The sequence below is a fragment of the Pyxicephalus adspersus genome, chromosome 4 (genome assembly GCF_032062135.1).
Source record: "Pyxicephalus adspersus chromosome 4, UCB_Pads_2.0, whole genome shotgun sequence".
NCBI lineage: Eukaryota > Metazoa > Chordata > Amphibia > Anura > Pyxicephalidae > Pyxicephalus > Pyxicephalus adspersus.
The window spans coordinates 102270787-102287236 of NC_092861.1; the positions used below are offsets into that span (position 1 = coordinate 102270787).

At 37.3% G+C, this 16450-nt stretch overlaps 1 protein-coding gene across 3 annotated transcripts in view; it reads left to right on the forward strand.

Annotated features, from left to right (window-relative positions):
- MTR (5-methyltetrahydrofolate-homocysteine methyltransferase) overlaps positions 1-16450 on the forward strand; it is a 316459-nt gene that overhangs the window by 16025 nt on the left and 283984 nt on the right. For all 3 annotated transcript variants that reach the window (XR_011920422.1, XM_072409188.1, XM_072409187.1), the window contains exons 3-5: positions 3211-3300; positions 8240-8309; positions 8981-9073. Coding sequence is in view for 2 of the 3 variants with exons in the window: in XM_072409188.1 (XP_072265289.1) it covers positions 3211-3300; positions 8240-8309; positions 8981-9073 (253 nt within the window). In the remaining variant the exon portion in view is untranslated. The remainder of the gene's footprint in view (positions 1-3210; positions 3301-8239; positions 8310-8980; positions 9074-16450) is intronic.

The following is a 16450-nucleotide window of genomic DNA, read 5'->3' on the forward strand; positions in this document are numbered from 1 at the left end:
GGTGCAACATTAGTTAGGAATACAGTGTGTCAAGGGTGAAAGTAACGATTAGAATGAAGATTCCTGGTTACCCACAAGTTGTGATTGTTGCATGATCAAATGCTAGCAAAAGAAATGCTAGGAAGTGCCTTCAGTGTTTTTATGTTGGATCTAATTAGGCTTCCGTTACTCAGATCACACGCTGCAGGTGCGTGCACACACAGAGAGTGCACGCGCCTGCAGCGTGAGGAGGAGGAGAAGTATAATTACCTTCCCACCCACTGGCCAGGCTCCTTCACAGGCTAGGGGAAGCCGGCAATGCGGCTTCCCTGAGCCTGAGAGTTGATCCGCCCCTAGGGGGCCGGTCATACAGGTGACTAAGGCAGGGCTGAACACAGACTGATTTTAGTCTGTGTAGAAGCCCAGGCACCACACAGTGTGGCGCCCCGTCCCCCGCAAGTCGTGTCAGTATGCAGGACGTGTGTTTGTGAATATTAGAGGAGATATATCTTGAATGTTTGATGGTTGCCTCGTAAGGGGGACATGGTTGATTCCTATTACTAAGTCCTATTTCTCACCTATATGGGGACCCATATAGTACCATTTAGAGTCATCTAATGAACCGCAAATCGGTTATTAATAAAAGGGGAGTGTTCCACACTTAAGAGGATTGCAATATAATCATGATAGGTAGTAATACATTAATATCAAATCAATAATAGTAACATTCACATCCAATCAGCAAAAACTTTGAGAGGTACAAGGAAAATATAAATGCATACAAGGGTTATATTAAAATTGAGAACAGGATAATCAGTGCACCTAATGGTTGTACATACAGGATTATATTACAGTTAAGAACAGGATAATCAGTGCACATAATGATTGTACATATTTGTATTTACACTTGAAGCTAGGTGATGGGCCACAAATTTAATGTTCCCATATCGGATTGATGGGGACAAAAAGAAAAGGAAAACGAAGTACAATATCATTTTAATTTATAACAATGGTTTGTCATGACATTAACAATGACCCAAAAATAGGAGTATCATTATATAAGGTGCAGTGCAAGTACAGATTCATTCAGAGGAGATCATAAAAATGATTTAAAACTCAAAGTGTCATTTAAGCCTGGCAGTTTATGTGCTTGTAATTTAACAATCTTTTTGGATTCTATTTGGAGTAATTTCTTATCTATGTCTCCACCCCGGAGGTTAGTGGGAATATGGTCGAGACCGAAAAATCGAATCACTGAAACATCACAATTGTGTTTGCTGCCAACGTGATGGCATATTGGCGTGATAATTTTACCCGCTTCAATGGAATAAACGTGTTCATAAATACGTTTTATAAAAAGGACGTTTTTACTTTTTCTCATTTTTCTGTGTTGTCTACTGTCCATGCTAGCAAGAATATGTCTAGTTAAATACCCCATTTCTGTGACTCAGAACAGAAATAGGTGTAACCAACAGAACATGTTATGTTAACCTGCAATAATACTCTTACTTCTGTGTTTATTGTATAACAGAACTAGGCAAGATAATGTACTACATGCTCTAGGTTTGTGAACTTTGTATTTGTATGACCCTGTTATATATGAAGTAAATATATACTAATACATTCAATAGTTTGACATGAAAACTCTTGAGCCTCAAAACCTCTTTCTTTGCTTTCTCCTTGCATTAAATAAAACTCCTGTGGAGTTTCTAATAAAAAAAATACCTGTGGACAGCTATATGCATTTTAAAAAGTGAATAAATGAAAAGCTATTTTTCCATGTAGAAATGCATGCCTTTTTTGTGCCATCAATGTAAAAAGATATAGTATTGTCTATTTTACAAAGTATTCACAAAGATTCAAAATATTCTGAAAAAATAGACCACCTAATTAACCATTTTGCCTATTTTAATAAAAAAAAAAAAACACACACACACACACACAAAGGAGAAGTTGTCCAAGGAGATAAGAATAAAAAATCTAGAAAAGTATGTTAAAACAGGGCAAAAAGATCATTCCCAAGAAGCCTGATGTTTCTGTGAAAATAGGAATATAAAATAATAGGACACAAAGCAAAACGAAGCTTAAAAACCCACCAACCTCCCTGGATGTGGCGGCAAGGATAGTATGAATGGTAGTTAAAAATCCAAGGACAACTTCCAAAGGAATGTCAGATGGACTCCAGGGTCCATTAGTGTCTGATTCACCATACATCACTTTTTGAGTGATAGATATGCTAAAATACATTTTGACAAGCCGCAATGTTTAGAGGAGTTTGTCCTTTGGATGAGCTGAGACAAAACATTTGAGACCGTCATATCAATTGTATGACTTCAAATGAAAAAAAGGAAAAATAAAAAGGTTTTTAAGAACACCGTTCTCCCTGAATCAGTTTACCTAGGAAGAGTGGGCCTAACTACCAGTTGACATATGCAGATATCTCTGCAAATTTTTTTCTGAATCGTTTTAATTCTTCTAAAAATCTTAAGGATCCTCTGCTATAATTACTATATCCTAAGCTCATAGGACATTAGCATGGTGATCTGTGGGAAGAATAGTACCTATGGCCAAAAAGATCATTGGTGTCGATGGTAACTGGTAAATTTTGCCTATTATTGCCTATTGCTTCAGGGGTACTTATTATGTACTTAAACATATAGACAGATATACATGTTCTATCCTATTACTCTTGACACAGTCTTTATTGTACATCTCTATTACGCCAATATAGGTGTCAGGAATAAGGTTGGACAAACGTGTACCTGCAGGTTTATTCTGTGCAATATCTATACCATTTAGGTGTTATTTCAACATGTCACATGCCAAGTACATGTGTTTAGATATTTACATCCCACGTGAATGTACCAATCTTTTTGTCAGAATTCTTATTTCTATTTGATTCAAAATAACTTTTCAGTAACTTGTCTTTTACTGATGGTAACTTTCTATAAACAAATTGTGGGCTGGTAAAAATGTATTTATGGTTAGATTGCATGTAAGAAGAGGCCAAACTTTTATTACATATCTTTAGCAATTGATCATGTTATCTGGAAATCCCTGTAATAATCTTTACTTTTTGTTGTTCTGCTTCCTTACTAATTTTGGATTAATAGAATCTGATGTCTAGATTTTTGTTTGACATTTTGGTAAGCTTTTTAAAGCACTTTTTCCTCTTTGATTTCAATAAACATTTTTTAACAATTGCTTATTTTGCATTTTTTTATTTTACAGGAGTATTTGCTAAGTGGGGCGGATATAATAGAAACCAACACTTTCAGCAGTACCAGTATTGCCCAGGCTGACTATGGTCTTGAACATATGGTAAAGACACTTACCAGTGCAATTTTATTGTGAATTCTACATGTGTATCCATATTTCATAGTCATTGTATATAATGTTTCAACAAAATATGTATCACAGTCCTGAGGATGATTATGGTGAAGTTTTAAAAAGGCCACACATACATACCTAAACTAATAAAAGGAATGGAGGATTTCGATAGTGGATAGATTAGCTGAATTTAATTTATTCTCCGTTGAGAAGAGACGTTCAAGGGTGAATAGGGGTTCTCCCTATATAAATATAATATTGGTCCATATAGAGAACTGGAAGAAAGGCATCTGGAAGAAAATCTCTGGATAAGGAAGGGATTCTTCACATTAAGGTCTGTAAAAATGTGGAATTAGTTTCGGCAAATACTATAGATTGCGTTAAGAAATAATACAACTAGGTATTAAAGTCTTAAAAGTAAAGATAACGGAGACTGTTGATCCAGGGAACATCGGATTGCCTTGCCTCATGGAATCAGGAAGGAATTTTTTACCCTGTTAGAGCAAATTGAACTAGGGTTTTTTTTGTCTTCCTCTTGATCATAGGATTTTTATGTGGCTTATGTTCCTCTAGGGGTTGAGCTTGATGGGCTTTTCTTCAACCTGACTATGTAACTATGGTATGCTAATTTATACCAGGTATATGGTGCCACATCTCTAAGTTAAATATACAAAATACATGTCTGTATTAAAAAAAAATGTAAAAATGTTGATTTCAAATCAGCCACTTAGTTGAAATAAATGTTTATATTGCTTAACAGTTCAAACACGTGTATTAAAACACTACAATGGTTTTCAGAAAGTGGTGCATTACTATTAGAAAAAAAAATAGTTTTTACGAAATTGTCTTTAGGTGTGATGATATTCCACAAAATACGATGAGTAAAATACGACAGATTACATCACCACTACACATTGTACAACATAACATACGATAAGGTTACACCTTTTTCACTCTATATAAATGCTTACTTACTCAATGGAGTTCACAAAATCACTTAAGTCATCTCTATTCATCTGAACTGTGTAAGCTCACAGTTTAAATATACATGAGGGGAGAAATGACAGGGCCATCGCCACTTTATATAGTATTTACTCGTTTAAGGGGTTTTACACCAATATGTAAATAGAATATGACATAGGGATGGGGCAGTACACAGAGTTCACATCTCCTGTTCATAAACGCTTATTCAGATTGGCGTCCAATGTACAATTGCTGATCTGTAAAAAGCATATGATGTCTATATGGTGGAGCACACGCCGTCACCTAAGCAACGAGTATAACACTATACCTGTCACGGCGAGGGAGCACACACAAGCCAAGAAGCAAGAGATAATAACAACTACATAAAAAATACTATATATATCAACAAAACAATTAAAAATAAATTTTATTCAGTCAAGGATATTTTGTAGCTTGTGAATTTGATGTGATTTTTTTTCCCCAGATTCTCTCAATCATTTCCAATTATACCAATCTTTTTGTCAGTATTCTTATCTCTACTTGGTTCAAAATAACTTTTCAGCCTGTGGTACTAGGCAACCATGATGACCCTATGAATAATGAGTCACATTATGAGCAACTGATGGATCTCAATGAGCTTTGTGGCAGTAACGCACAACTTAACCCAGGAATCATAAAAAGATGGTAAATGCAAAAAAAAAGTTCCTAACTCAATTTCTCAGAGGATTTTATTTTTACAAAGATAATAGGTTGATAAAAGCATTACGATCTTGGGAGGCCATTCTAGTTGTAGTATATTTTTTTATTTTTTTACAAAGTGTCCCCTCAGTTGATCTTGCTGGCATCTGATGTTATTGATACCTAACCAATTCAGTGTTCTCCCTTGAAATTGTTTTTCAGCTGGGTAGTCAAAAGGTGGGTGGGGTAAAACACAGAAAATATAGTGCTCCTAGTTGTTTATGCTATAGGTATGCCAGTAACCCCTAAACTACTTGACCCCTATACTTTGTTCCAACTTTTTAATGCCTGTGCCCTTAATGTTACATTTTTTCAATTTTTTTGAATGATGCCCCAATGGTCCAGTGCTGTGTATTTTGACCAAACTTCCTCACGTTCCATGTTTTGTTAAGAGTGTAATCACAGGTAGTAGCGTAATGAATGAAGTGTCATTACTGGCATTTTCTGCTCCCTGGTTACTACTGGAAACTGCTAGGCACCTGGGATTGGTAACGGGTGATAAACTGCTGGGCATTTCATGCCTAGTAGTTTTTCAAACAGCAGTTGTTCCTGCCAGTAAATGCAACCTTACTACAAGTGTGAATTCTGCATAACTTTAGATGTGGCCTCTTAGAGCTATATCTAGGTATTTCACATCCACAAATAGAGCCCAGTAAGTCCCACTGCACGTTTTTTTACATTTTAGGAATGTCCCCAGTAATGTCAGGCATGTGCAGAATGAGCAGCCCACAGCCCAAGATATGTGAATCAAATATCCTAGGGGGGTCTTATGCTCCATGGCAGTGAAGATGGAAAAGGGAAAGTCACACTTTTTTATAATGTTAAAATGCTGTGATGCTTTAAGAGCATCATGCTTGTGAACACGTGATAGCAAATATCGGAGGGACAGCAAGTGTCCCATCCTCATCACTACCAAAAAAAAAAAAAAAAGATAAAAAAATTGCCTGTGAAATGTATCCACTTGTGTGGGAGTGTAATCATGTCATCAGCAAAGTGTGATAGCTGTGTCCCTGTAAAGGCTGTATGTCATATTCTGCAGCCTAGCAACTCACTATGTTCAAACTTTCATGCATCCTAAACCATCAGTCATAACTTGAAATGTTTAGACTACACAGATCACCCTCATATCTACTAGTAATTTTGGTAAAGACTTTCAATATATAGCTGTCAAGAGTTTAAAAAAATGTGAAAATTGAACATTGAGGTTGCTGTTTCAAAGGCAAGTGTGTCTAGAAGCCCAAAATTGAAAATGCAAATTGGGGACCCCTGGAGTCACTTAGATGGCAAATAATAATTGGGATGGGACCCTTAAATTTATACCTACCACAAAATTATAATTCTACTCTGACTGCTTCGCTTCTTTCTCATCAGCAGCTGTAATCCTCTGAATGGATGACAGCTCTGCAGAGAGCAGCTCATGGGAAGAGGGAGGCACCATTGTCTGGTGTTCTGCCCACCAAAGGGGCTGGGGAGAACTATGCAATTGAAAGAAGGAAAGAAGATCTTTTCTGTTAAATTACCAAAATATGCTTTCATAGTGAGACCTTCATAGGGGCCCAACATGTTATGGATATCGTTGGGACACTAGTGCCCATGTCTTTACAGTATCATGTCGCCATCAATGACAGTGTCTTGCAGGCTTGCAAGATTCTTCCCAGAATGGTTGGCAGAATGTGTTTTTCCAGAACAATAACCAATGTTAGAACCGTACTCTGCCCCCACCACCTTAAATATACTAGGTCAGTGTGGGAAGAAGGCAACTATTCTCTAAACTCATTATCCACCCAAGTCTTACAGTAGAGACAAAGGGATCTCTTATGGTCCAATGGGGATATTGTCCGAGTAATGATAGATAAGTCTCTTTATGACTTAGAGAGGCCACATCTTCCAAAATGACCTTTGTTAAAACTCTGGGTGACAAAGATAGACTGGAAGAAAGGGTTGCCTACAAGGCAAAAGAATTTCTGAAAATATTGATGTGGAGGAACGGGGAAGTAGTTATCTAATTAATGTAAAGAAACCAATCTGTTGGCTGATCCGCTTGAAGGGTGACTTATGAGGCTTCATCCCCAAGGATCTGCTGTTTGTTTCATTGAGCTGTTTCATATCTATCACTGACACCAGTTTTCTTGAAATGAATGGGAAGAAGGAGAAATACCACCATATAGCTGAAATTAGGGTTGCATAGAGTAATGAAGTCAGATTGCAGACAGAGTCAAAAAAATTCAAAGGCAGTAAGATAAAAAGGGCATTGCAAACAGTTTTGTCAGCAAAGACTGCATGAAATGTGTTAATGTGTATCAATAACTTTAGCTGGCAGGGAGAGACCAGTGTTCTTGGAGGAATGCAAAAGATTTTACACCTGTAAAGGTGAGAAGATCATTCTCATAATGCAAAGGCCGTGCAGCCCTCCAGCGCAAGGCCAGAGGGTTTCTGAAGGCCGTGAGGAAAAGCAGGCATTGCAGAACCCCCATCAAAATGCAGAATTCCATAGACCAAAAAAATGGGAAAGAGTAGGGTGCTTTGATGCAGGAGTCCAGATTTAAGTTTTAAATTGGTACTGAGGGGTCCTCAAAACTGACTGTGTGCCCATATAGGGAGTTCGCTATCTAAGTGTAACTCTGCTAGAAAAGCTATTTGAGCTGCTTTGTCCTTCTAATAAATAAATAAATATTTATTTGCTTTATATCACTTGTATTGACCAAGCTATTTTTAAAGAAAAATAGGAGAGGTGTAATTTTTTTTTTTTCAGGACAAACAAGGCTTTGGTAATGTCTAATCATCAATTTATTATGTATTCTTTAGGCAAAAAAATAAAACTTCTCTTTTGACCACAGTTGGCTCAAAAATGTTACTGTAAATACTAAGTAATGCTAAAATAACATCCCTGGTAAAAAAAGAAAAGCATTTCAATGATATTTAGAAAGAAAATAATATATTTTTATTTTACTTGCTTTCTGTAATTTGCCCAGTGTTCAACCCCTTTTAGCTGGACATACTACTGTCACTTTTGGGGGCTTGAGTCACAACACTCGCCTATAGCTTCCTCCCACCCAGATAAAAAAAAAACTTTTGCGAAGCCATACATTTCTAGTAAAATAAAAGCAGTTTAGTAAATTTTTTTCATTCAAAATTCAACTGAGGTAATGCAGGTAATATTAGTCCGTGAATGCTGTATTTGCTGATTTTCTAAAATGGGTTATTTTATTTATTTATTTTTTTATTACAGGCTTACCGCCTAAACAAGATCTCTGCAGAAGTAGCCAGAAGAGCAGCAGATGATGTAACATCTGAGACAGGTTGGATTCTTTCTTTAGTTTGGGGGGGGGGGTCTAAAATCTAATTTTGTAAATTGATATTCTGTTTTCAGAAATACTGTCTTCTAAAAAAAGCAAATTAAGCATCTTCTGTGCTTGAATAAACATCAAAAAATGGTGTCTAAAACATGTAGTGAACTACTTGAAAAGAGGTGTTGGACATGCCTTCAGCACCCTTTAGAACCCTTTGGTTTCCTGGATATTCTAAAGAGTAAAGCTCCCAGGTAATGTTCACCCTAATCTTTTATCTACCCCTCCCCCCTATATTTTTCTTTTGGCCCTTTTGGTATTTTTACTAGCCAGTAAGGATGTGCAGAAAGGGATGATCATGCTTTGGTGCAAAGTTTTGCCTTTCAAAACAACTGTACATTTTGCTGTGTTGTTGAAGTTATGTGTCAAATTTTTTGCATATTTGTAATAATTCTGTGATGTATGGTGGAAAATGGGCAAACCCCCACCCACTACCTTCTCTTAACAAGGAGTACAAGATGTTTGAACTATATTTGAAAAATCTAAATACTTTAGCAAGACTGAGGTGGGTTTTTTTATATAGAGTGCAGCATGGTTGGATCAGGGGGAAACAGAAGAATTTTATAGTTTAGCCCCTTTTTTATGCCACATTTCAGCAAATGTTTTTTTTTTTTTTATTGTAGGAATTAAAAGATATGTAGCAGGAGCTATGGGTCCAACAAACAAGACACTCTCGGTTTCCCCATCTGTTGAAAGACCGGATTACAGAAATATTAGTAAGTACATGGAGATATCTCCTTTCACTTATGTGGAGGTAAGAGAAAATCTTCCAGAGTGACACCTAAAATATTTACCTAGCTAAAATATTTGTTGGGAACAAGGACAGAACAGGGCTCTATCCACCAAGCATTAAGTACAACTTCCCAAACTGTCTTTAGGTAACTTTTACCGAAATAATACACAAGTTATTGTGTATATTATTGCAGATCATCCAAAAAAAAAAAGTAGATGCTACCCTGATGCCCTACTAAATCTTCTATTGTTGACCCAGTGCAGTGATTCTAAACTAGGGAAGTTAGAACTTCTGATCTGCATATATACTCTTGCCAGGAAGATGATTTTTGGGCATTTAAGTGCTCGCATACTACATATATTCATGATGTAGACAACACATGTGATTCCAAATGTAACTTGTTCTAGTAAAAGAAAATCTAAATTGCACCTTTCCTCTTAGATAAATAACATAACACTAAATAAATTGTAATTCTGAACAGAAGTGCCCTATGTAAAGCCTCATATATATTTTACATCCTAAACCTCAAACCTAAGATCCTTTGATAAGAGGTTGCTACATCTGCATGCCAATAGAGACAGTCCAATTCCCATATGAAAGAAATTATTGCCACATGTCTTAGCACTGGAAGTGTTTTAAGACTACCAAACACTTCCCCCTTGCCTCTTCCTCAGAACTAATGGGGACTCTTTTGATAGCTCAGAACAATGCTGTCTTGCATAAAATAATAAGGACATAAAAAACTGCAAGCTATCAGGTCACATGATTTTTGCAGGATTTGTAGGTATTTTTTCCTCCAACATATATAACAAAATGCTCTCAATTATTGTATATACTCAAGTAGAAGTCGATCCGAGTATAAGCCGAGCTACCTATTTCTACCTTGGAAAACAGGAAAAATTGATTGACTTGAGTATAAGTCGATGGTGGGCAATGCTGCAGCTACTGGCAAGTTTCAATATTCAAAATAAATACCAATAAAATTTCATTAATTGAGGCATCAGTGAGGTATATGTTTTTAAATATTTATTTCAATATTTCAAAGAAAAACTGTAAACTAGCTTAAAAGGGTCAACAAAAACAATATGGTAATAACAATGAAACCTTAAAGAGGACTACCCCCGTAGCTCAATCAAGCCACCAAGTTAATGCACAAAGAGTTAAAATGCTTCAAAACTGGATTGCTCCTTATGATCTGTATGTCCAAATAGAGCTTCAGCTGGTGTGAGGGTATCAGCATAGACATTGTCTTCACTGAGTTCGCAGTCATCACCATCACTGCTGTCATTCTCATACAAAGCGCTGTCTTCACTGCCATCTATAGTATTACTTAATGCCACATTTCAGGAAGGCGCATTGCACCATGTCCTCTGGAATGTCTTCCCATGCATCTCGCTGGAGTCTTCATCATATCCTGCACTTGCTCTTGAACTTTTAAAGTAAGACGTTAAGGGCAATATACTTTTCAATATTTAGAGAGAGAACTACTAAATACTTTTTTAATTGGGACCATCAGCAAATGCAGCAGGAACTCTGAAGAACAGTATCAATTGACAGCAATTTACTTACTCAAATTGATTAATAGGTCAGAGTTTGTACCAAAGGTACATCTAGGCAGGGTGTGCAGTCTAGTATTTATACTTTTTTGCTTACCAATTTCCATATAAAAAAGCCCCTACCTTGAAAAGTGCTTAAGTTTTGCTGCAACATTTTTGCACTGCTTCTCTGCTGCTAATGCTATGCAGCATGGTACCGCCATTTTGTAGCCCTTCATTTACTTGCATGCCAGCCTTCTTCGCTCCTTTGGGAATCACTTCAGGCATGTACACTGTGTGTTCAATTCTTAGGCAAATGAGTATTTTGACCATATACATTTTTATGCATGTATCCAAATCCTGCTGTATACACTTTATGTTTATTTGATTTAAGCATATCAGGTGAGGTGTATTTTGTGTAACGAGAGAGGGTGTGGCCCAAGACAATCAACACCCTATATCAAGGTGCAAATAATTATTAGGCAGGTTCTTTTGCTCTGGCAAAATTGGAGAAAAACATATTTATGTAACTCTGAAAAGTCATACATTGTAAAAAGCCTGGTATTGAGGCCTTATCACAAAACCATTAAATGTTTTGTTGCAAATAGTCAACAGGGTTGCAAGAAATATGTTGAAATAAAAAGACCCAAATTAACTGCCAAAGATTTGAGAAGAATCAAACATGAAGCTAGCTGGAACCTATTATCCTGCAGTGCTGTCATATTCCAGAACTGCATTCTACCTGAAGTGGCCAGACGTACAAGGTGTTCAGTGCTCAGATACATGGCCAAGGTAAGTAAGATAAATCATTTTGAAACGTCAAGACTGGGCCTAGAAGTACCTCAGGAAATATTTTTCAAGGGTTTTATGGACTGATAAACAATGACTCTTGACAGACCACATTGATGGGCCCAAGGCTGGAACAGTAACAAGCTCAGAGCTCCACTCGGACGTAAGCAAGGTGAAGTTGGGGTACTGGTATGGTCTGGTATTGTTAAAGATGAGCTAGCTAGACCTTTTGGGGTTGTCATACAAACAACTGCTAAACCTATTGTCTGTTTTAAGAAGACACATTCTTCAAGCACAGGAAAAAGACTGCATCTTTCAAGAAGACCTTTGTTTTTCTGCAGGACAGTGTTCCATTGCAAGCGTCAAAGTACACCCCTGCATGGCTAGCCAATAAAGGACTTACAGGTGAAAGAGTAATGACATTGCCCCATTCCTCACCTGATCTTCACCCTATTGAGAACTTGTGGGCCCCTAATATTTACAGGTAGATAAAAGTGTCTGGGAGGCTGTGGTTGCTGGTGCACATAAAGTTGATCGTCATCAGATTAAAAAAACTGACAGACTAACCGAATGGAAGGCTATATGGCTTGTTGAAAAGAATGGTGGCTATATTTTTCATCGATTTCTAAACAAGGGAGATGGAAAATTTTTGGTTTTTCATTTAGTTGCGTGATTTGCGTCTGTATACTAATAGTTGCCTAATAATTGTCCACATATATGTATTCCCTTGAAAATGTTGACACTCACATTTCCCTTGTGAAACAATTCAGGTTTTAGGTTTATTAACATGTTGCATTGATTTATAGCGCTGTATTTGTTTCTTATTAAAATGAATCCTTAAAATGCTCACTTGTCTAAAAATTGCCCGCGCACAGTGAAGTGGGGAACAAACAGCACCTGCAACAGCAAGGGGTGTACTATTGCAAATCATGTCCTTAATTTATCATTTAGGGTGGCTTGTCCAAATGGTCTTAAAACTTCATCCTGTTTGTTTTTCATTTATGTAAATTTAAAGACTTTTTAAACCCAAGACCAAAAATGTAAAAAAAAAAAAGACCAAAAATGCAGCTTACCTGTCCTTGGAATGTGGTGGTTGCTGTTTTTCTTTTTCCTTTACATAGTTACAAAGTAACTATATTGCTATGAAATGTAATATTCACAACTATCCATCTGGAGAATTAACATTGGAATGCATCAGTTCCTAAATTATAGTATCATCCTTATACATTTTTTATGTTTTGAAATATATTTTTAGGTTAACCAAAAAACAGGTAAAAGAAATACTATTAGGATACATAGGTGACTATTAATGTTACAGAGAATTATGATATTGGTTTCGGAGAGAAGTAAAACTGAAAATAAATATAAACTTCAAGATAACCCGAAACGGGTCTTATGATACAGTTGTACGTTTTATGTTGCTTACACAGTATAAATGGCACATATGGTATATCCAGAATAATCAAGTGTTGTCTTAGGTATTGAAGTCATTGGGATAATGTTCTTAACAGGTCCATTATTAAACTCCTGTCATAGTCTAATTGTGATTTCCTTCCATATTTCTGGTTAGATACCAGTTCGTGTGGTGGAGATGAGTTTAAGAAGAGGCATTAAGGGTATCCTGTTGGTAGGAGGCCTTAATCCAATTTCTTTTAAACTGGTTTGTTCTGTTTCAGAAATATCTATGGGGACGTTTGGGCCTCAGAGTGCTTGGGTAAATTAGCCTTCTAAAAGAAGGTTTCCACAGCCAACCTATTGGGGGATTGTTCGGAATAGACCTGTGTAATATATTGGCCCTGATTTATGAAAGCTCTCCAAGGCTGGAGAGAATACACTTTTATCAGTAAAGCTGGATGATTCAGCAAACCTGGAATTGATCTGGTCCAGGATTCAAAACATTTGTTAGCAAATTATTTTTAAAAATTCATTCCATGTTTTCTGGATAACCCAGCTTCACTTCTGAAAGTGTATTCACTCCAGCTTTGAAGAGCTTTCATAAATCAGGCCTATTGTTCCAGAAGCTGAAGAATTTCTGTTGGTGTATGACATATGGCACCGGAGACTGTTGAGGAATGCATAAATGGATGGTTTGGGCCCCAGAGGAGCAGCTAACTTTGCTAAGATTGGCCTTGGTTGATTACCCCAATAAAACAAATTTCATTTGGTGTGTTTGGCCCAATAAAACGCCAAAGATTGTAAACAGTTAGGAACAGTTAGGAATGGCTACCTGGACCCGGGTGTACCTGGTGTCCTCTGCCAGGTACCACGCTTCAGTGCATAAACTTACTAGATAGGTTTACACTTGTTAGTTTCCCATAGTAATACCTGCTATACAGTGTAGAGTATTATCTAAAAAAATTCTTCCAAGAAAAATTAAGATCACATTTTAAAAAATGAGGAAGGGTTAAGATATGTAGGAAAGTGACAACATAAGTAATGGTTGAGTGTCAGCTGGAGAGAGATGGGAGAGAAAGTTAGGGTGAAAAGTCACTTTAGAGGACATTAATAGGTGAGAATTTTATTTAAATGTTTTGTGAGCTTTGGATTAATATTATTAACAGGATTTATAAAGCGCAAACATAAAACGCAGCGCTGTACATTAAATAGGGGTTGCAAATGACAGACAAATACAGACAGTAACATGGGAGGAGAGAACCCTGCCTCAAAGAGCTTACAATATGTATATTCCTTTGAGGTTGTGTTTGTTCCCCAGGTTTTTAAAACATATAAAGGATTCCAGGGAAAACATATGGTAGAGGTAACCTTGTTCCCGTCGGTACGAGTCAGATTATCAAAGTTTGGGTCAGAGCAGAGCTGATGTCCATTTTAAAAATTAAATTGGGGTTATTGGTCTGTAGGAGATGGGAAAAATGGTGCATTGGGTCCTGTAGGATTATATATATTTTAGAAAAGAATAGGACACCCTGAATATTTACCTTGAACAAGGTGTAACAAGAGCACAAATTCTTCTGAATGTATAGTAGGTAAAATGATTTTGTGGAAAAGGATGGCAACCACCCATGTGTATGATATATCTTGCCCACTCACAACCCTGGAAGAAGTAACAGGTCTCCAGATTTTAAGTGGGACTCCTGGATGAGGGGTGCAGAGGTGAGAAGTCACCTTTTTTTGTTTATTCAGATAGTTGAGGCCTCCCATGTTCCAAGAAAATGAAGGGTTGGACAAAGGATTAGAAGACCTAATCCCTAGGCACATTGGTGGAGGTGGTATATGCCAAAGGTGGGACAGGCTGTTACAGGCAACCTAACTCGACAACTGTAGCAACAAAAATAACCCTACAAAATAAAAAGCTGTAAAATTGGGTAAAAATTCTGCAAAATAATAGTGAACCATTTTTAAATAAAAAATAAAACAAGCTGTAAGGGAAGACGCTATACTTTCAAACAAAAGTGACAATCCCCAAATGGGAGATCACTAGCTGCAATAAAACCCGCATGATTTATGAAACTAAAAAACTAAAACTAAAGCAGTTTGAAATATTGGTAAATTGGGAAATAATGGCATACCACATCATCTTAAGTGGGAGATGAAGAGCTGAGTAGTTCCTAAAGGCAAGACAAGGCTTTTTGTGGACCGTCATAGGTAGTAGGGGTGCCAATAATGTTAACATTGGGCAATAAAGTAATGCAAAGTGCATATTTTAAACTATTATTTTGCAAGCTGAAGAGAAAAATGTTTACAAAAATGTAATTTTTAAATGAACGAGGCCTAGCATTGACAGCAGATTTTTCTGGGCCAATTGCATGTTTAGTGTTTCATTGAGCAGAAGGTTCAAGTTGAAACTTTTGCATAAGTAATGTTCATTTTTAGAATGTTTCTGTACTCCAAATCTTCTGGAAACATTCCTCATGGATATTGGCTTTGTGAAACCTGATGTATGAAGCCATCAGAACATGGTTACATTGAGGTCAAAATAAGAAAAATATGGTCACCAACAAAGGTAGCCTGTGGCCCTTAAATAATGGTCATTTGGTAATAAGGGGCCCCCAGATCACTACCTTTTAAACAATCTTTTTGGCAGCAGAAATTGAGACTCCTTAGACAAGGCAATATTTTTACAATCTTCTCTTGTCAAACTTTGGTGAGCCAGTGTGAATTGTAGACTCGAGTGCCTGTTAGGTGACAGAAGGTGGCACCCAATGTGGTCTTCTACTGCTGTAGTCTATGTGCTCCAAGGTTTGTCCTATTGTATGAGATGTTCTTTTGTATACCTTGGTTGTAACAAGTGGTTTTTTGAGTTACTTTTGGCCCTCTATCAGCTTCATTTAGGCTGGCCATTCTTCTCTGACCTCTTTCATCAACAAGCATTTTTTTTTTTCCCCAAGACATCTAAAACTCGCTGGATACGCTTATCTTTTCAGGTCCTTTTCTGTAAACCCTAGTTGTGCATGAAAATCCCGGCAGCTCAGAAGTTTCTGAAATACTCTGACCAGCCAGCATGGTACCAACAACCACGCTATTCTAATGGTTGGTTTACATTTCAGTAGATCTTCATAATTTCTACATGCTGTGACGTTTGGGCAGCAGCACAGCTTTCATTAAAAACACCACTTTATTTAAGAAAAACTAAACAAAGCTGCTTCATTTCAGCCACAAAAGAAAAAACAATATAAAAAATAGGAGGCTTACTTCAGCCTAGTGGTGTGAAATGTCCCCTGTCAATCAGCATGAGCCCCACGGTAAGGGTAAGTCCAAACTAGGTCTCTTGTAAAGGTCCTATCCTCCAGCCTGGGGTTTCCACAGTCCAGCAAACAAACAAAAGAGGTCCACATCCACAGGACAACATCAACAGCAACCCCCTCAAGCTTGATTCCCCACAAGCTTGCTTATAAGCCACTTCCTGCTCCTCCCTGGAACAGATTCTGGCTCTCTCTCAGCCTGGAACAGATTCTGGCTCTCTCTCAGCCTGGAACAGATTCTGGCTCTCTCTCAGCCTGGAACAGATTCCGGCTCTCTCTCAGCCTGGAACAGATTCCGGCTCTCTCTCAGCCTGGAACAGATTCCGGCTCTCTCTC